Source organism: Adiantum capillus-veneris, chromosome 4 (genome assembly GCF_014529385.1).
Source record: "Adiantum capillus-veneris isolate H3 chromosome 4, ASM1452938v2, whole genome shotgun sequence".
Lineage (NCBI taxonomy): Eukaryota > Viridiplantae > Streptophyta > Polypodiopsida > Polypodiales > Pteridaceae > Adiantum > Adiantum capillus-veneris.
This window is the reverse complement of record NC_140934.1, coordinates 143963941-143985114: the sequence shown is the minus strand read 5'-3', so window position 1 is coordinate 143985114 and position 21174 is coordinate 143963941. Positions and strand designations below refer to the sequence as shown.

The window sequence follows — 21174 nt, the reverse complement described above, 5'->3', positions numbered from 1 at the left end:
TCCGAAGGCTGCTGTGAAACTTGCTCATCAGGGGTTGGCAACTCAGAGCGAGAGAGCTAGTCGCGACAAGGTGGGAGGGATGGTTCATGTGCTTGAGGGGAAGGTTTGGCACTCTCTCATCGGTTAGCAGCCCGCCACACGCGGCAGGACTCGTCAAGCCATTAGTGCTCCAAGAGTATGTGCAGCAGTCGTCAGACAAGAGAGCAAGAGAGACTGACGGGGCTGGTTCATCACAATAGGAAAGAGAGGGATGATGACTGAGCTTTTGCAGCTAGAGGGTGAGGTGATTGAGAAAAAAAAATCAAACTAATAAAAATGGTCGTCATGTCTCTTTTGCATGCGCAGTGTTGCAATGTGTGGGTCTGAGCTGGGAGGATCAGTCAGTGTTATCTTAAGGAGGAGTGGTAGTTAGCGCATGAAGCCTTGGGTGATACCCTTGGTGCGCATGCGGTTATCAAAACACAACCAGGTGGTGGGTGGTGAGTGAAAGAACCACTGCATGGCAGTGGTTTACGACCGTACTGAGAGAGAGAGAGAGAGAGCGTGGTGTGGGCACCACAAGCAAAGAGGGACTCAGTGCTTCGTGCATGCTCTACAAAAGAGAATCAGAGGAAGGTAGTTAAGGGGGAACACCATGTGGGAGTGGTTGGTTAACTCGCATGCTTGTTGGCGAGGAAGGAAGAGAGAGATGTTATTGTTCTGCATGCGCAAGGGAGGGAGGGGGCAGTTGGAGGGCTGAAAGTGTACTGAAGCTCGTGGTCACAAAGGCGGCTGCAGTGGGTGATAGCCACATGAGTGGAGTAGGCCCACATGAGCACGAGGCCATGCATCAAAAAAGGTGTGGTTAGCAGTGATTTACAACAGACTGGCACCGCCATGAGAGAGAGAGAGAGAGAGAGAGAGAGAGAGAGAGAGAGAGAGAGAGAGAGAGAGAGAGAGAGAGAGAGAGAGAGAGAGAGAGAGAGAGAGAGAGAGAGAGAGAGAGAGAGAGAGAGAAAGAAAACGGTTATCGCTGGTTCAGATATGTGATTGTTCAACTTATGAGGATTGGAAAAGGAGTGGTTGAGGACGTGTTGGTGGTTGGGTTGAGTTGGAGGGGCTGCAGCCTGCATATTGCTCGTACTACTGATGTCGCCTGTGAATGCAAGTCAAAGGGGGGGAAAGTGTTGAGGTTTGGTGATGCGATAGACTGCTTCTACAAAAGGTAGTTGAGAGTCCAGCCGCTCTAGTTCTGCATGCATTATTGTTGCATGGCGGCGTGAAGAAGGCAGTGGGTAGTTCACCGCCGATGCATGGCAAAAACCTGCAAGGGTAGTTTTTATCGAGAAAGAGAGGCCAATAATGGCAGGCCGTAGTTATCCACGTTTCTGGTAGAGGCTCATGCTCTCCATCTACCAGTAGTTCTCCCCGCTCTCTTGTTGGCGATGTATTGTAGTTGGCCGTCACTGCTAACCGCCGTCGTCCACCGTTGCTACTGCCGCTGATGGTGGTTGTTTCGGCTAAGGTCCGTTGTGTTGATGCATACAGACCTTTGTTTGTTTGGTTTTTTTTCTCTTCTTTTGAAGGCTTCGTTTGGGGTAAGTTCCCACTACGAAAGAGTCAGGCTTCAAGTTTTCCCTCTCCTCCTTCCAAGGTGTGGGGGATTGATCATAGCAGATTCCTCTTAAGGACATGATTTGTCTTGGAGTGTGAGACTTGTTAAGCATGTCTCAAGGGTCTCTTGGGATTGTTCCTATGATGTCGCATAAATCTCTACTTTTCTTCTTTTCCTCTTTCTTGTTCAAAGCATGCAACCTTCTCCTCTTTTAGTTTCATACCTATGACGTTTCTAATCTACCCTCTTAATCATCTTCTTCTTACCAATTACATATACATGATTTTTTTAAAATTATTTATTATCATTCTCTTAATAACTATATATAATCCCACTACATTTAAATTTCTCTTTTTTTTTCTTATTCCATCACCTTATGGGCAATTGGTTGCATGCATCACAGTTGCTAAATCACGGGATCGTAATTAAACTATCCTTCATAAAATCTAGTTAAGCCATTGATCAAGGTGGTCTTGCTTAACTAAACCACATAGCGACCAAACTAAGAAAGAAAAAATAAACATGCAATTTGATAAACAACATTGTTGCCAACAAAATTACAGAAATAAGTATGCTTAGCTCTAGGGTATGATCGTTATCATGATTCTCTTTGTGAAGGTGATGTCCATATCACCAAGAACTTTTTGCTAGCTCTGATACCACTGCTACAAACGGGAGCGTACAATACATACCATAAAACTATAGATCAACATACCTGCATTGTCGCATACGCACATGATCGATCTCAACACGAACATAGAGAGATAGAGAATAGAATAGAGCGAGGGAGAAACGTGCAGGCGCACGCTACAACGGGATGTGTGGCTGCCCTGCAAAATACCGAAAAACAATATACTACAAGCCGTAAAACGGACAAATCTCCATACCTGACGAATCCACGAGCACATAATCGGCGATATACGCGAACAAAGAGAGATCGAGGGCGAGAGAGAGAGACAGGAAGCCTGAAGGCGCACCTCCTAGAGCGGAGTGCTACGCCGGCACGACGAGAGAGAAGAAGTGGAGAGGAGAGAAGAATAAGGCAGACACTGGGTGCAATCTGCTATAGAATTATTAGCTATTGCAGCTGACAGGTGGCAAGAGCATCAACAGATAATGGATTATGCAGAAGGATGTTATATTTTATGTCTATTTGATTATTCAAGTGCTCTTTGTGAGCTTTGGCCAATTATGTCCGGCCGGCCAGTTTGTACTCACTTTGACCATTCAAGAATCTATAAATTAAATACGTGCAGGAGGGAAATGGTCACTCTTGCACAGGGGGAGATTGTGCTACAAACGGGAGCGTGGTTGCCCTGCAAAGTACTCATGATAGCACAATACATACCATAAAACTATAGATCAACATACCTGAATTGTCGCATACGCACATGATCGATCTCAACACGAACATAGAGAGATAGAGAATAGAATAGAGCGAGGGAGAAACGTGCAGGCGCACGCTACAACAGGATGCGTGGCTGCCTTGCAAAATATCGAAAAACAATATACTACAAGCCGCTACGCCGGCACGACGAGAGAGAAGAAGTGGAGAGGAGAGAAGAATAAGGTAGACACTGGGTGCAATCTCCCCCCGTGCAAGAGTGACCATTTCCCTCTTGCACGTATTTAATTTATAGATTCTTGAATGGTCAAAGTGAGTACAAATTGGTCTGCCGGACATAATTGGCCAAAGCTCACAAAGAGCACTTGATATAATCAAATAGAAATAAAATATAACATCCTTCTGCATAATCCATTATCTGCTGATGCTCTTGCCACCTGTCAGCTGCAATAGCTAATAATTCTATAACATACCTCTCCGTTGGAAAGCAACTGTCCTCAGTTGCTAAGAAAAAATCTGCAAACAATACTTGTCAAAAACAGTGATTAGTACGTTGTGTCAAAAACATCACATAATATATGAACTAAAAAACATTATCTTATGCATGCCGTCATCCACATACTACCTATTCTAGTGTCCCAGACCACTAGAATAAGCAGTATATGTCATACCCTGATGAATCAGGATATCATTGGTCACACTCATCATTGTATAAATCAATTCTCATCAATCTCAAGTTCACTTCCATAAATACTGTCGCAGCAGAAAATCATCATGTACCAATTCCAAATCCAAATTCAAAATATCTTTCATTTTCTATACCCGGGTAACAAAATCATACCAGTTACAGTGGTGGCCAGCCACTGCAGCATGATTTTGTGATTTGTGTTGCCTAAATCGGCGAATCTACACCAATAAGACGTGCTGCCTAAATGGGCGGATCTGCACTAATGCTGCCTAAATCGGCGAATCTGCATTTGGTATAAGTTTTAAAAAAATCTTGAATCTGCAATTTATCAATGTGTTGCCTAAATCTGCAGATCTGCACCAAGATGAGTATCTACACACTGCCTAAATCGGCGAATCTGTGTGCATGTGACCAATGGACTAGACAAGTCATAAAGGAGAAAAGAATATGTACTATATGCTGGACACCATTGTGCAATATAACCAAGTACTTACAAATTGTTGTTCAGTATCCCAGAGCACCTTAGCTTACATGAGTAGCTGCATAGCTTATAGAAAAATCATCTCAATAAAAATTCCTTTCAATATAATGAGAAGTGATAACCTTAGCAGTGTTTGAGTATTTATGTTAGAACACAATACAGAGAAATGAAATATGAAAAGAGGAATCACATATTTGATGTATATACCAGGAGAGTATACTGTATTTGAATTTATATATACCATTTTGGCATATGGGGAGAGGTACAAATGCTGCAACTAGCAAACTTACGCCAACGTATAGCTACCAAATCCAAAATGTTTTAGTGTGAGGTTAATAATTAGTCATAAACTTGTAATGACAACTATAGAGGGGATTCGTATATAACTGAGAAAAATGTGAGACAATTGAGCTGAAAGAAAATTTTTGCAGTTCTAACTTAATAGCATAGATAAAGTAGACTGATAAACAAACAAAAAAATGCAGGTGGCAAAAGCATTAGCAGATAATGGATTATGCAGAAGGATACTATATTTTATGTATATTTGATTATTCAAGTGCTCTTTATGAGCTTTGGCTAGTTATGACCGGCCGGCCAATTTGTACTCACTTTGACCATTCAAGAATCTATAAATTAAATACGTGCAAGATGGAAATGGTCACTCTTGCACGGGGGGAGATTGCACCCAGTGTTTGTGTCTTTCTTCTCCCTTCTCCTCTCCTCTCTCTCGTCGTGCCAACGTAGCACTCCGCTCTAGGAGGTGCGCTTGCACGTTCTCCCTCGCTCTATTATGTTCTCTATCTCTCTATGCTCGTGTTGAGATCGCTCATGTGCATATTGTGCGACGATTCAAGTATGTGGGACACTAGAATAGGTAGTATGTGGATGACGACAGGCATAAGCTAATGTTGTTTGGTTTCATAAATTTTTCTTTATTACGTGATGTTTTTGACACAACATACTAATCACTGTTTTTGACAAGTATTGTTTGCAGATTTTTATATTCGCAACTGAGGAGAGTTGCTTTCCAACGGAGAGGTATGTTATAGAAATGATATTTTATGATTTATTGCAGCTGACAGGTGGAAAAGACTAGACCGAGCTTGGCCTATGCAAATGTATTTGTATATCATGTACATTTTATTATTCAAGTGCTCTTTTATGAGCTTTGGCCAATTATGACCGGCCGGCCAGTTTGTACTCAATTTGACCATTCAAGAAATCTATAAATGAAATACGTGCAAGAGGGAAATGGTCACTCTTGCACGGGGGGAGATTGCACCCAGTGTCCATCTCAATCTTCTCTCCTCTCCTCTCTTCTCTCTCGTCGTGCCGGCGTAGCACTCCGCTCTAGGAGGTACTCTCTCCTGCTCTATGTCTCTCTCTGTTCGCGTATGTCGTTGATTATGTGCGTGTGCAACGATTCAGGTATACCGATTTATCGTTTTATGGTATGTATTGTGTTATCATGAGTATTTTGTAGGGCCATCGCGCATCCATTTGTAGCAGACACAACTAGATCGATTACCTTTCTGGTTTGGAGTTTGCTTTATTTGATGAAAGGCATGTTGCGACTAGTTTTAGTCTCTGCCTATTATTCTCAAGTTCTCAACCTTCATCATCAGTTTTGATGAGGTTGGCCACTGGCAAGAAACAACATCAAGTCAAGGACTTGGTTGCTGCCGCTGGGTATGTTAGTATATTACTTTCATGGAAGTTGAGCAGAGGTTTTATTGCACGTTCCAGTATCTTTCGAAAGTCTGAAACCTGGGTTTGTATTTAAACACCTCTTAGTTGTGATAACTCGTTTAGCATTCTCAAGTGAGTTCTACATGGAGTTTTCACGCTATGTTGGTTATGAGTCGGTTAACCAAGACGGTTGCACAGGGACGACAATGTGGAAAATCAAGATGTTATTTCATTGAACCTCCTTCTAAACCGGGTTCCGCTCTCACGCACCGTTGGATCCATGAGGGATGTCACGATGGAAAACATTAGTGTTCTTATGAAGATAGCATTGCTTGTGTTTTCGAGGACGAAGACGATTCTCCAAGGGGGGAGTAATGTGAGGCCAATGGTAGGACCAGGCAGTTGGCGAAGGGCCAGGGACTCAATGGCTCAGTACGGCTAGGAGCTGAGGGCCAGGCATGAGTTAAGGGGACCTACTTGCAAGGGCCAAGGGCTATAAGTAGGGAGGTTGGGAGGAGAAACACATGCCAGACCATCCTGTGGCCTTTCAATGGTGCCCTGAGAGACTCCTTAAGGGTCAAGTCTGACCATGGTCAGTTCATTCCGTCCGATTTAGATGGTCTTTACCACAATTTGGACTAAGGAGCAAGGCTCCAACAAACTAACACATACAAGGGATTTTTTGCCTAGTAGTACAAGTAACACATGCCATTTTGACAAGGTTGATTCTGAAAGGGGTAAATCAATCATGTTTTACCCATGGAGCAAGGATCCGTCAGCAAGACTACCAGGGACAAAATCTCTATCTCTATCTGTACTGGGTGCATTATCACACCCAAGCATCTATAGCTTGCAAAGGATAGGCAAAGTATATAGCTAGGAGTTAAATCCCAAGTCAACAACCATACTATAGGATGCTATGACTTTCACTGCCAAGGGCAGTCAATAGGTATGCTAACTAGTTGCTTTGATCAAGCAGTATTTGGCAATAGTCGACACTTGATAGCTACGATGTAGATGCTATCTCTATCAATAGTGGGCACTCTCACGATTCTCAATAAAGTGCACGATTCGGCAAGGCCGATTCTCTATGATATTTTAAAATGTACAAGGTCGATTCTTCGCTACTTGGACACATGTGTGTCAACAAGCGTACTTGTTTGCTATGAGCATTAAGTATCAGTTCTGTCTCATCTTATTGATACACTCCTAGGAAGCAAGGCTTCGCTATACGACATACTGCATAGCAGTTTTCGAAGTTCGGAATATGCTATCAACATACGAGCTTGGAAGTTTTTGCAGCATGTTTGCAAGTTTTCTCAATTAAGATTGGACTAAACCAAGCCAAGAAGACATGTGCGGGACATCCAACAACTCTTAAGTTATTTGCATATATGGCTGTAGTGGCCAATTCCAAAGGAATGATCAACTTTCGATCTTGAGGCAATATAGAAGATGTCAAGGGCTTTCCAAAAGAAATGGCCATTGATTGATTGTCATTGCCCAATAGCGCATTCATATCATTGATAAACTGAAAAGGCATTGTTGCTTCCCATTCGGAAGAAGATGCCTTTGATTAACCCATGTGCTATTCTTTGTCCCGTGTTGTATACATAAATAAGGCATCCAGCAACAATTTGGTAAAGAGTGACATCGACATGATCACCAGTATCATGAAGACTCAATTTGAACCCTATTTCCAGGGAGTAGCAATAGGTTTGCAGTCCTCAAGTCCAAACTTACCTGGCAATGTCTCTATGTAGCTTGTTTGACACAAGGCAATACCACCATCACACTGCTCAAACTGTATGCCCAAGTAATGATGCAAACAGCCCCAAGTCTTTCATCTTGAAAGTAGCATTTAATGAGTAAGAGTTTTTGCGAAATACAACAATTTCATCCACGAAAATTGAGATCATGAACTATACATCTGTTGTGACTCATCCACAAATTTCACAACAAGACCAAATCTAGCAAGTGCAGATACATATGTGCAAATATATCTAAAAGGTTCTTTTTTATCCCAGGTACATAAAGTGCATCAACAAGTGTGAAAGAACTGCCCAAGACTAGTTGGTGAAGGGAGTGTTAGGACTCAAAAAGGCATTCGCCCAAGTGGTGTTGATCACTTTTTGAATTGATGAGAGGGAGAGAGGAGTGTGTGTGGAACCATTGGTTTCAAATCTTGGTGAGCTTATCATCTATAATACATATATAAGAGGATAATGAACTGAGATACGTGTGAAAACAAAGGGTGCTACTTTCAATCTATTGGAGGAGTCAACCAAGTTAAACGAACCTGTCTAGTATTGCTTTCTAGCAAAATCCCCCTAGGAGTAGTTTTGTCAAGTGTACTCTCTAGTTTGCCCCGAGTCCCATAATTGTAGAGATTCTTCTAGAAAAGACCATCAGTCCTATCAGAGCCAGTAATAGTTTGCCCTTTTCCCAAATAATGATCCTTAATATCTTCGACCATATTATTGTCTTCAATGATTCTGACAAAGGCCGGTGGAACTGAGAAGAGACTGCTAGAGGACAGTTCATCCGAAAACTTTGTAGCAATTAAGAGGGGTAGGCTCATCCTACATAATGGGTTATGGAATGGAAGTAGAGCCCTCAAAGCAGGAGCGAGTAACGGTGTTTGTACCAGATTTCATAAAGTTGTGGAAGACAACCCGCACCTATTGTAAGGCGAATGAAGAAATACTAAGAGCCTTGCAGAACATTACCAGTCAAATTAATTTAAAAGCTATGGACTTCCAGGATTTCTTATTGGGTAGCTGCCAAGGTCTAGATATACCACTGTGGACCATCTGGAGAGGGTACTTACTCCATTTGGAATTAGAGGAATGCATCTGTGTTCAATAGTCAGTTTGTCTACCCCATTTGTTTTCTTAAGTTTGACTTCAAGTCTTTTGCCCTCAATCTCTGTAACAAAGTACAGGAAGCTCTATCTTGGGATCTCTCCTTTTCCTCTATATCGCAGTCAATTCGATGGCAAAAATCAAGCTCTGTTGCCCCTTTGTTCCATCACCCTGCTAGGTTCAGAATGCTCAATCTCTTGTAAGCTGTACCTGAGCATCAGGACAGTCCCACGCCTTACCTGTGGGATCTTTGTAACTCTGTAACTTTTTTCCTAATACATTTCTACTCTTTTGAAATTTCTTTTTGAGAGGGGTAGGGTAGGGGCTATGATAGTGCAAGAAATCCAAATACTTAAGCAAGGGTTGTGTAGCAATTGCATATACCAAAGCACTAAGAGGACAGCTCGAGAGACTCCAGGGTAGCTCCGACTGCATGCGGAAGCGCAGAGAGGCTTTCCTTCGACTCTGGCATCCTGGGACTTTTTACACCATGGTCCAGGGTGTACTCAGATGGCACTACTGTCCGACGGTGGGCACCAACCTAGGGTTTAACATTGTTTTGAGGCTTGCCTTTGATTTGATGTACAAATGAAAATTGAAATTGAAATTTAAAAGGTGCCGCTTGAACCTTTGGTCTTTACCCGCCACTTGGGAGATTTTTTCCTAATTTCCTTTTCCCATTTCTGACACATTGACACCTCTCTCTCTCTCTCTCTCTCTCTCTCTCTCTCTCTCTCTTTTTCTCTCTCAACCGGGATAGTTTCGTACGACGTTAAAAATTTCTTCTCTCACAGTGACTTTCTAACCAGATCAAAATTACGCAGGTCGTGGCCGGAGCAGACATGCGTGCGCAAGCATAGAGTGCACTACTACAAGCGGGGGCTTACCAAAGCTACGCCTGGTTTGTTCTCTTCATTCACCTTCGATTCTCTCTCTCTCTCTCTCTCTCTCTCTCTCTCTCTCTCTCTCTGCGTTTGACAGGCTCGCGTGATCTAGGTCTGTAGGTCTACCTACCTCTCCGCTAGGGTTGTCGTCTGCTGGGGCTTATGGCACTGACATCACCACAGTACAAAAGGTTGCTGTAGATACGCATGTAGGGGCTCATTACAACATATCTTCAAGTTGATGTGCCTTGTGTACGTCCTCTGCTTTTGTTTTCCGTGTTTTTCTCCTCTCTACTGGCAAGCAATCGAGCGATATCAAGCACGGTTCAGGAAGAAATAGCTCATATAAAATACAAGGTGAACTGGTGCTTCATTTTCGTGGTTGTGAAGCTCATGCCATTTGGCCATGTGCAGGACCGGAGAAGGAGCTTAGGTGCAGGTATACACATGGTAGATTGAAGCCAACTGTAGGAGGTGAGGTTGTATGAATGGATGCAGGTGATGCCTGCCCTCTTTTGATTTGTATCTCAACTTCCAAAGTGGCAAAGCTAGATGTTTTACCATAAAACTAGGCAGAGCTCCCCTTGGATGACCCACCCAAGCTGCTTGACGTGTGTGAAGGTGTTAATTTTACTTCAAGCATGGTTCATGAAGATGTTGATGCGGGATGTCTAGATTTGCATGAAAGGCTTTTGTACAATCCAATCTAAGAGGGTCTTTGGTATTTAGCATGGTATGACTGCTCTTGTAACATGTATCTGGAGGGTGTACTGAATGAATGGTGTATATACTTATAGTGCTGGTTTAATTTGTGCAGGAGGGTCACATGTTTCCCTTGTTCTGAAGGTTACATTTTGCTGGTTGTGGACTGTCTGAGCATGGCTACAATTTGGGCTTTCGAGCCTGAGATTTATCATTGTGTAGCTAATGTCGTTGTAAAAAGAGAAGCTTCTTTTATGACTTTTAGGAGCTCTCAAGCTAGCTCTTTTTCAGATGTAGTTATCATGGGATGCAAAATCACCATTAATCATTGTTGTACATTTTCGCGTAGGGTGTATGGGTCATTGCCCTTGCTTGTCTTGTAAGTTATGAATGCTTGTCACCATGAGTGGAGTTGAAAATTGAGGGTGAAAGCTAGCTTGACACAAGCAAGGTTACAGCTGCCTTCAGATTTTACTTCAATTAAATAAAAGAAATCCCATAATATTTTGTTGTGTATTGTGTTGATAGAAAGCCATGCGCAATTGCAAACAAATTTGATAAATTTGATGCTTTGCCAATCTTGTTCTCTGGCTAATGTCATGCAGCCTTCATTTGGTCCCTTGTGTAGTGAATGGTATTTGATCAAGCACAAAACCAATGCTACAGCCCAACTGTAATCAACTGAAGTAAATTTTAATCATTTGAAAAGAATGCAAGACAAACTAGCATTGTCTTGATTGTTTGCAAACTTGGTCTTAAATGATTCAACTCCTAAGGTCGAACCTTGAACGTACTTAAGGTGGGCAATATTGTAGGGTTGCCCAATGAATTGAAACTGTTCTGAGAGAAGTGGCAAGAGACTTGATTGTTTAGGCTTAATAATGTGACTGATGTGTTATTTGGATTTATGTTACACCTAAATATCCACCTCCCACATCCGCTTTCCTATGGATTTTGTTGCTCGTCCATGCTGCAATTCAAAGCCTCTATAGTTGCCAACGTTTCGATGTGCATCCCTACACACCGATTGTCTTTGAGCTGTAGTCCTTGTTGAAACTACTATTGGCCAATTTTTGCCCCTTGGGTCTACTTGTTTGACCTGTGCTAGTGGTCCTCTAGAGCCCTCAAATGTCAACAAATGCATGTGTGTTCACCTTCACGGTCTTGAGTTGGTGTCCTTAGTATTAGAAAGCATAGAAAAATATTTGTAAAATGAAAATTTTAAGGAATTAACAAATAGTTTCAACAAAGACCTAAATAGGATAGGACAGTAGGCAAGATAAGAACACTTTGACTAATATTATAAAAAAATTCTTCTTTGGATTTGTATAGTAGGAAGGCATACCTTCACAATTACTAACTGCTTGGTGTTGCAATGAATTAGTTTTTATGATGATGTCTAAATTGTGCAAAGAAATTCAAAAGCTTTGGGAAAGGAATTACTTAATGCAATAATCTGTATTGACTCAATAATACAATAAATACTCACGTGAGTTTTCTTTTTCTCATGTGTGAAAGATACACTAAGAAATGGCATTGAGTTTCACTCATGTGAAACATATAAACTTAATGTGAGAATAGAGGTTATTTTCTCATGAGGGATAATAAAGCAATCTTTTTCCCTTGAATATTTCATTGTTTTGATGTGTGAAAAATGATGTGAAAAACAGTTTTTTCACTCATGAGAATTACTCTAAAACTTCTTCTGTAATAGAGGAAGCATGTATACAACACTTATGTGGCTAGGATCGACCCGGGAATATTGCGAAAGTATATGAACAAATTCTGTGTTTCTGCTCATATGTGACAGGCCATGCAGGCTGCTGCTCATTCCCATCGATCAAGAATCCATGCTTTTAATACTCAAACACTACAGCTGGACTCAGCTTCTCAATCAAAATTAGGGCAATGATGTGCTACGGAACAATCACAATATGCACAAGGAATTGTATAGCTGGACTCAGCTTCTCAATCAAAAATTAGGGCACTGACATTGTGCTATTGATTTTTATTCGGAACAATCACAAAATACAAAAGGAATTGTATAGCTGGTCGTGGACACGGTTTCCACAGATCTTGTAAACATGAAGATGCTTTGTCTCTGGCAAGTAAAAAAGGTGGCCCTTAAAACTGATGAGCATTTTATACATTGCTATTATCCTGCTGTGTGCATTCTATAAACTGGTATTTTAAGTACATGCTAACCTTCTCGTAGAGGGGGTGTGGGTGCTACTTGGTAATTTTTCTTACAAGGAAATTCTGTGGAACTGGTCTTGCAGTTTGTAATAAACGAATGTTTGTAACATGCCAACATTATTAAAAGCATCATGTCCCTTGATGGAGATGATCACAGTCACAACATGGGAGAATTTGGCGGCACCGGTGATGGTGGGCCCACAATTTGCTTCCAGAACCAATGGTCCTGCCATACGGTTTCCATCTTGTGTAAAGGAACCTGCTTCGTCTCCGGCAAGAAGAGTATGGTGAAGGTGGCAATCACAAAACTCCAGCCTGCAAAGAAGAAGAAAATTCCAAACTTGAAGGCACACAACATGGACAAGAATGTCTGGGCAATGATGAACTTGAACAGCATGTTGACAAAGACGGCAATGCTTTGCCCGGCCAACCGCACATCTTGAGGGAGGATCTCGCTTGGTATGAGCCAGGCAAGTGGCCCAATCGACACTCCAAAGCCAATGACAAAGATACAAACTAACACCACTTCTGTCACACTCTCTGCTAATGGGAACTTCCTCACATCACCCCGTAATGTTGCTGCAAAGATGCTGCCGAGGACCACCTGGCAAGATCCAACACCATACTTCGCTTGAGAGAGAGTTGCATGACATCCAAAAAGAAGAGTTTGAAAACTTCTTAGTCAGGAGTGAGTGCATACCAGAACAGAAGCCATCAAAGCACAGCCAATGAGAAGCAATGGACGTCGGCCGAGTCTATCGATGAACAGCATCGTCAACAAGCACGACAGTAATGCGCAACCACCAATGATGATGGCTGAGTAGAGGGATGTCTGATCACCAAAGCCAGCTAGCTTGAAGAGGAAAATCCCATAAAACAAGATGGCATCATTGCCTGCCACCTGCTGGAAGAAGGGTAGCATGCAAGCCACCACCATGGCACCTCTATGCCTTCTCTCACAAAAAAACTCCCTAAAGCTTTCCCAGCTATGTCCTCGGCTGCCCTGGACTGCCGGCCTCCTACAGATCTCTATAAGCTCGTCAAACTCAGCGGAGACTTCCGTGGTTCCCCGAATCCTGCAAAGCACATCTCGCGCTTGCTCATGCTTGCCTCTCTCTATGAGAGAAAAGGGGGTCTCTACAATCACAAGAGTGAAGAGTGTGAGAAGAAGTGCTGGGATTCCTGCTATTCCCAATGAGAGCCTCCATCCCCGTGGATGTACCTTGGCTGCAAAGTAGTTTACAATGCTGCCTGAGACTACTCCTATGGTCACATACACCCCAAACAGTATGTTCAGGCCTCCTCTAATTCTTGGAGGTGCTATCTCCGACAAGTACACTGGCACCGCCTGCAGTTATAAGATGTTACTATGTTATATACCCATTCAACCATCAGATTTGAAAGCTGTTTATATGGGTGTAGTAATGTGAAACTCAAATCTTATCGAGACTTGCTACGCATAGCCTATAATAGTACCTGGTTGGCGAAGCCAATTCCACATCCGAGAAGGGCCCGACCAGTAACGATCATGGCAAGGTTTTCTGCTGCGGTGCCAATGACTGTGCCGATGATAAAGAACATGGCTGCACCTAACAGGGTTACCCTCCTTCCCAGCTTTTTGCTTACCACGGACGCGAAGAAGGTGGAGATCAAAGCTGCTAGGTAGAGGCTGGAGCTGAATAGCTGGAAGACTTGGTTGTTGTACCTGCAGTAGTTGTCTTCCTGGGCATTCTTCTTATGCATGTACACACTTGGATAGAATTTGAGCAGAAAATCATCCATAATTGAAATGCCCCCTGCAGGCAAGAGGTACAAACATATAAACATACTGACACAAATACATGATGTGCTCTATATGTGTAGTACTTAGTTGAGTAATTAAACAGACATGCATTTTAATTACCAGCAATGACAAGGTCATATCCATACATAAGGCCGCCGCTGCTGGCCATAATGCATGTGAACACCACATAAGCTGTTATCTGTGGCGCCGGCGGCGGCGCTGCTTTGTTTGCTTCTACTACGACACTGCCAACTGCCATGTTTCCGAAAAGACGATCTGCAATTGACGCTTCTGCTGCAGTGCCATGATACCTGCCATCCTGACTCACTTTAAATACGCTTAATTAATGTAATTAAGGTGCTCGATCAATCACTACGTAAGCATAAATAATGCAATTGAGATGCTGGATCACCCATCAAATTGAGATGGGTGATCCATCAAATTCAGATGATGGATCAAGGGGAATGGTCCAATATCGTAATTTGTGTATATCTGCATTCTAAAACATTTGAACTAACGAGTAAATCTAGTCATGTACCTTGTATCTATAAATATACTAGTAGGGCGAAGGCGGCCTCTCTCTCCCCGCCTCTCTCCTTCTTTATCGCGTGCAAAGGGGCTTTTTTTAGTTTTGAACTTTAATCTTCAGGTCGCAGATTGCGACACGTGTAAAGGGCTCCTCCTTCCGTCATATTATCTATAAATATAAATATAAACATATGACAAACTAAAGGACCCCTTAGCAAACTTAAACCTAAAATAGATTTCAATTAATGTTCACGTGTGAAAAGAAAGTTCTCAGTTTGCCTTGAAGAAAATTGACAACGTTTCATAAGTTTTAGTGTGAATACATACAAATGCTTCAAATTTTGACCTTTTAGTGTCTCCTTATTCTCTTCAATTAAGAAAAGGTTTTTGGCAAGTTGTAGCGAGTCTCATCTAGTGTTCATAGAAAACTGACCTTTACTATATTTTCAAAGGACAATTTTTTTTGAAAATCGAAGGCTAGTGTGGAGGGTCACCTTGATGGAAACCGGCTAAATTTGGAGGAATTTAGTGTACAAAACCGAAAAAACATCTTCTTTCATCCATTGGTTGCTGAAATAGCTTTTGGGTGAACAATGGTCACATGACAATCGTCACTATGGCCTACATAAGGCTATTGAGAAGAATTTCATAATGAGGGTGCCTTTGTGAGAGGAAAGAATAGAAAGTGACACTATTACTTGAAAACATGTAGTATCACAATAAAAAATTTTATTTTTTGAAAAAAAGTGTGACAACAATCAACCATTTAGTTTACAATATATTACAAAAACATAGAATCTTTCTTTGAAGTCAGGTACACAAATGTCAACACCCTCTCACATGTGCTTACAAAAATTAATTTAAAATAAAATTTATTATCATTAACTTGCCATGTGGCATGAATCGGCAAGCTTTTTTCAATGGTCCAGATTTGTACTAAAAAATCAACCCTTTACTAAGGACTACTTATGTAATCCAAAAATGAAAGGGAAAAAAAGGAAGAAAGAAAAGAGAGACCATTGTTTAGAATGACTACCAGTACTCATTCTTAACAAAGTCGTGATGCCTGACAACGCATGCTCCAAATCCTAGCACGAGCGATGTAGGGGACAGACTCTGGTGGTGCATAGTGGGTTGGGGGGCCTAAAAATGAGTATCTTTTTGAATATTTAGAGATATGTACCCAGATACGCTTTATATAGCATAGCTATACTTTAAATAACCAAAACGGCTAAATTTGCCGTTTTGACCGTCAATGGCGCTGTTAATTAGCAAGCTCACCAATTCCTTACACAACCCTTTTTGAGCCATTTTTGGCCCTAGTGTTACAGGTTCTCCTTCTGTAGCACGTACTAGCGTCATCACCTGGCCCTTCCAACCATAGCCTCTTTAAGCTAGTGTTGCCCCTGTCTTCTCCCTGCTCCACTCGGCCTTCTTTTTTTAACTACAGCCAACCACTTTTCTCTTCGTGCTTCTAGTCATGCATTCCTCGACTGTCCCTCGAAGACAGGGATCCCCTTCACTTCTAGATGGTGGCCCTCTCTTATCACGCATTTGCCATGCAATCCCCTGGACTTTTGTGGCGCCACCCTAGATAGAACACAAGAATATACAAAATTAAAAATGGTGGTTCGTATGTTCTTGTGTGCTATCTAGGGTGACCATGAGTGTGACCTTTTAATTGAGGCAGCATCCATGAGTGTGACCTCTAAATTGGTGGTGGATTAGTTTGTTAATCCAATGACCATAGTTGTTAATCCAACAAGTGGATCAATGCTTGATGGATTAGGCTTTTTTGTTTTACATGAGCTAAGCGGTTGGAACTTGCCTATCATCCCCAAAGTCTTATTATTCATCAATTTGAAGATGCAACAATTTGTCCCAATTTTTTTATACACTTGTACTTACTCTTTCTTCACTATGTATGAGAATATTACTACAAGTAATATGCCGTACTCTTTAATACACTTGTCCTTGCTCCTTCTTGACTACATAATCACAGATTTAATATTTACGTAATTACCACAAATTTGTGTGATCACAAGGTCTTATTGACACATTTACATGATTACACTTAACATGATCACAAAGAATCCGGTTTAGAGCGACTTGGAAACCCACTAAAATCCTGTCGAAATTTTTCATTTTTCCGACTGTTATCTGTGCTGCCGACGGCGGCGCTCACTACAAGAGGTTGTGTGCTCTTGTGACGCTGTTAGCGATGGAAATACACTGGGTTTTTATAACCCTCGGCGTCGCTAAAACCGTCGCTACGAGCGTCGCTACGAGAGCGTCGTTATATGCATCGCTATAAGCGTCGCTATATAGAGACGTGCATAACGGCGCTCATAGCGACGCTCATAGCGACGGTTATAGCAACGTTTACACAGAAGACTATAGCGACGCTCATAGCGACGCTACAGAGCCATAAATAGCGACGGTTATAGCGACGCCCGAGAGAATTTTTTTTTGGTGGCAGGGCATTGAATGCCCTGCCACCCATCAACCATATTGTACTTGATTCACTTTTTAAAAAAAGTGCAAGGGTAGATAATAGACCCAAAATAGTCACCCACAAGATGCATTGTTTGCAAAATTGACAATTGTACACATCATAGGCAAAATGAATTGATTGGCAAATGTAATAATGACAATTGTACAACATCATAGGCATAAAGAATTGATTGGCAAAAGGAACTGCGGTGACAAATGTAATAATATACATGGTTCAAAAAGACATATAAAATCCGTCTCATGATACATAAGCTATGAGAAACCCTAAACTAATGCTATCTAGCTACGGCTAAACTGACGTCGTCTAGTCAGACGTCTCATCGCGTCCAAGCGGCGTATCTGTCGGATTCTGCAAAAAAAGACAATAAGACAGCTTTCAGTAAGTATAAACATATAACGACATTTATAAAACAATACAAAAAATAGAAAAGAGTAAACCCTAATACTAACCATGCGGCCGCGAGAACTGAGAATGTCCATCAGGGCGTTTAAGCCCTTCCTGCCTGCGTACTCGCGCTCGTACGGTGTGGGATCACGTCCTGTCATCGACCACTGTCAAAACATACAAAGATTTCATTATGTTAGAATTAAAAAACTCATAAACCCTTAACTATCGAACATAAAGAGCAATGCGAAAACACTTACAAAATCGGCCTCAAATGATGCCCATCCACCGCTCCCCAAGTGGTGCGAGCTCCCTGCCTCTACTCGCGCTCTGGCTGCATCCTTTTGTTGCTTCCACTTGTCGAGATTCTCGTGCGCTATTTTCTTCGCATTCTTCCAATCTTCTTTGGCCAGCCAATCTGGCCTGTTCCACCCATTCTTGATTGCTTTTTGCACTTCAGAACGCTTGTGTTTGCAGTATTCGCGCATTCGAATCTTCATCAGGTCTTCATTGAAGCGCTGATCCCGTGTTGGAACGGGAAACTCATCATGAAGTATGCTGATGACTCTGTTTTTTAAATCACTTGGTACTTCACTCCATTTGTTTAGTATGTAGTGTCTAAACAGCTGAGAGCAAAGACCACGCATGCGCGAGATCACCTTCTTGCCGTCATCATCCATGATGATGCCGCCGCTGAAGTCGACGGAGTAAGACAAGTCCTCTGGCCGGTGACGCGTGAACCTGGGTGTCCCGGCAGGGGTCTCTAGCGGCGTGTCGATGGGGGTACGGACGTCAGGTGTCTCCACCGGCGTCTGGGCCCCGAAGCGAGGAGTGTCGAGTGGGGTGGCTCCTGGCGGAGTAGGTAGAGGTGTGTAGCTTCTAGGAATAGTCAGCCGTGCAAAACCTGGCGTAGATGGCGATGCTGTGGCTGGTGTGGGGCGGGCAAAGAAGGGGAGGGTAAAGAGCCTCGTCGAACACGAGGCGGTGTGGAGGCATCGGTGGCGGAATCCCCACAACAACCGCCACCGCCACCACTAGAGCGCCGGTGTCTAGACGAGTGTGAAGCTCGTCTTGTCGACGCCGAAGCTTCGGAGCGCGCCGAATGCTCCGAAAGAGAGGGAGATGCGGATGGAGTAGGAACGCGCGATGATGCGCTAGAGCGATGACGCTCCACGTACCACTGTCTCTGCTGCGGTGACAAAAAAGAAAGAAACTCCTCATCATCCATACCTCCATTAAACACACGAATATTTAAACTTAATATTGAATGAATAGAGTAGACAATGACGCAAAGACCATTAAATACAATGACGTAATGACGCATATAAATACAATGACGCAATGAATTGAGTGATAGAAGAAGCAAGTCGAAAACTCAGAATTTTCAATCAAAAGATGTGAGCGCGAGTAGAAAAGAGCGTTATACACCATGGAAGGTACTTAGAGAGTCAGAGCTTTTACAACACGGAGCAAAATTGTTCAAATACAATATTTGTGGCTTTAAGAGATCTCTCTCTCATCCTCGCATAACTCAGCATAACTTCCTATATCTATATAGAGCTCTCCGTTTAAACACATATCCTCTGTTTCATTTTGTAGCTCCTCTGTATGCACCCCATATAGAGTAGTAGCATCTTGATGCTCGTCTGGCACCACCGCAGCGGCTTTTGATTGAGCATCTTCTCTGATCTCCTGCATTGATGCCGTTGTGATTGGCACATGGTAGCCTTCATACGTCCTTGCACTACGAGGGGCTACCTCTATGACGTACCACCAGTTTGATGTAGACTTTGTAGGATGAAATATTACCTGCCAGAGCCACATAACTTACATGAGAGCTTTCAAGCACATAACTTGTAAAAGGGGGATGTTAACTATTTACATACTTACTTGTTCACAATGCTCGGGTAGTACGAAAGTGTCTCTTAGGTCAGTCCATTTCTTAGTGGAATCCACCTCAAGAAAACCAGACTCTCCTCTACGCACAGTAGCGTTGCGACCCTCCATGATTATCTTGAACCATTGCACGTCGAACAAGTCGACAAAAAATCCTCTGTAATCGATCCTCAAAATCTCTTGCAGCGTGCCGAAGTAAGTGAGTTCCGCCACCACAGGATCTGCATCAGAGGAACGTTGTCGACTAGACTGTTCAAATTTTGCCATGATTCCACAATCTTGAGTAAAACGCTTTTTGTTGATTCGTTCCACCCTAAAATGTTGACCTTTACACCATGCTGCTGTGTATGACTTATACTACAACGAACAAAGATTATGAGTGGCCGTTCAAACGTTTATAAATAAAGTCACTTGCTAGTCGTACATTGCAAACTTACCTTGGTCGCGCAACCCCGAGAGTACTCCCACTCTTCCTCAGTCACTTCGTCACCGCATTGTTGTGCGCTTTTCAATTGGTTGTGCAACCATCTTAAGCTCATGAAGGTTGGTAGACTCTCCAGAACCGCTGGCTAGTGCATCGGTGGTCGTCTTCCCCGTCTCCACTCGATTCGTGCCCTTTGTCGCTCTTGCTTTGCATCCTCATATTGTGAAATCCACTTTTGCATCACTAGATTGTGAAGCATGCAAAATCGGTTGATTTTAGCCTCTAGATCTTCCGTCATTTTCTTCTCAACACCGAGATTGCACATGACAATCCCAGATATGCGCTCATCATCTATGGTTCGCCATAGCGTGTCCCGGGCTTTATCAAATCCGTCTAGCCACTCTCCAATGTACACTAGGGACTCTGATACCAACCAACCTTCTGCCATGCTACCCTCCGGACGTGCCTTTTGACGCACATATCCCTTAAGCGTTTTCATGAAACGTTCTAAGAAGAACATCCATTTGGAATGAACTGTGCCAGCTATTTCCACCTCATCAACTATGTGAACAGGAAGATGCACCTGAATGGTTAGCATGGTAGTAGGAAAATGTTTCTCAAACATGCACACAAGCTCCGCAGCATTTAGTTTGGCGAATGGTATGGAGTCTACGTTGATCTCCTTTTGTGAGATCCATTGCACCAGCTTTGCAAGTTTGTAGATTGTGTTACGGATGTCGAGAGACAAACATCCCTCAATGGCAACCGGTAAAATAAACTGTAAAGTATGTGCAGCAATGATATTAAAGTCCACATTTTATGCAATGATATTAAAGTCCACTATGAACGCACCTGACACATTTTATGCCAATCGTGTGACTTCAAACCGGTAAGCTTTCCTTCTTTAGTAAAACACGTTCGGAGCGAGTGCATTACGCCAGTGGGGGTCCGCAAAGATCGAATGGTCTCTTTTACTTTGCGTTCTTGGGCTCCTGTGAAAATCCATGGTGCTTTAGGGAGTTTTATCGATCCATCAGACGCTGTTTGCGGCCAATATTGCTCCATACGATCCACATTTCTAAGGTCAACTCTGGCTCCCAAAGTATCTTTCTTGCCGGCCAGATGGTCCCATAGTAGATTACCCACATTCTTGAATATGTGCATTGGATCGAGCAAGTGATTGATCATGAGTCGGGGCCAG

At 42.6% G+C, this 21174-nt stretch overlaps 1 protein-coding gene and 1 long non-coding RNA gene across 3 annotated transcripts; one reads left to right on the top strand and one right to left on the bottom strand.

Moving 5' to 3' along the window:
- Positions 1-9393: 9393 nt before the first annotated feature.
- LOC147460097 (uncharacterized) lies at positions 9394-10761 on the top strand (the record flags this gene model as incomplete). The annotated part of the gene is made up of 3 exons (XR_015187748.1): positions 9394-9562; positions 9960-10019; positions 10363-10761. It is a non-coding gene; the product is annotated as an uncharacterized LOC147460097 (long non-coding RNA).
- Positions 10762-12212: 1451 nt separating this feature from the next.
- Positions 12213-14823, bottom strand: LOC147460096 (sugar transport protein MST4-like). Of its 2 annotated transcripts, none has more exons than XM_086511229.1 (5): positions 14765-14823; positions 14347-14537; positions 13920-14239; positions 13144-13791; positions 12213-13047 (listed from the first exon to the last, which is right to left on the bottom strand). In XM_086511229.1, exons 2-5 carry the CDS (start codon positions 14483-14485, stop codon positions 12601-12603), a joined length of 1554 nt encoding a protein of 517 aa, XP_086367355.1. In that variant the 5' UTR covers positions 14486-14537; positions 14765-14823; the 3' UTR covers positions 12213-12600. The 2 variants fall into 2 exon arrangements, with proteins under 2 accessions (XP_086367355.1, XP_086367354.1); XM_086511228.1 differs by having other exon boundaries at positions 14347-14545; positions 14765-14781.
- Positions 14824-21174: the final 6351 nt, after the last annotated feature.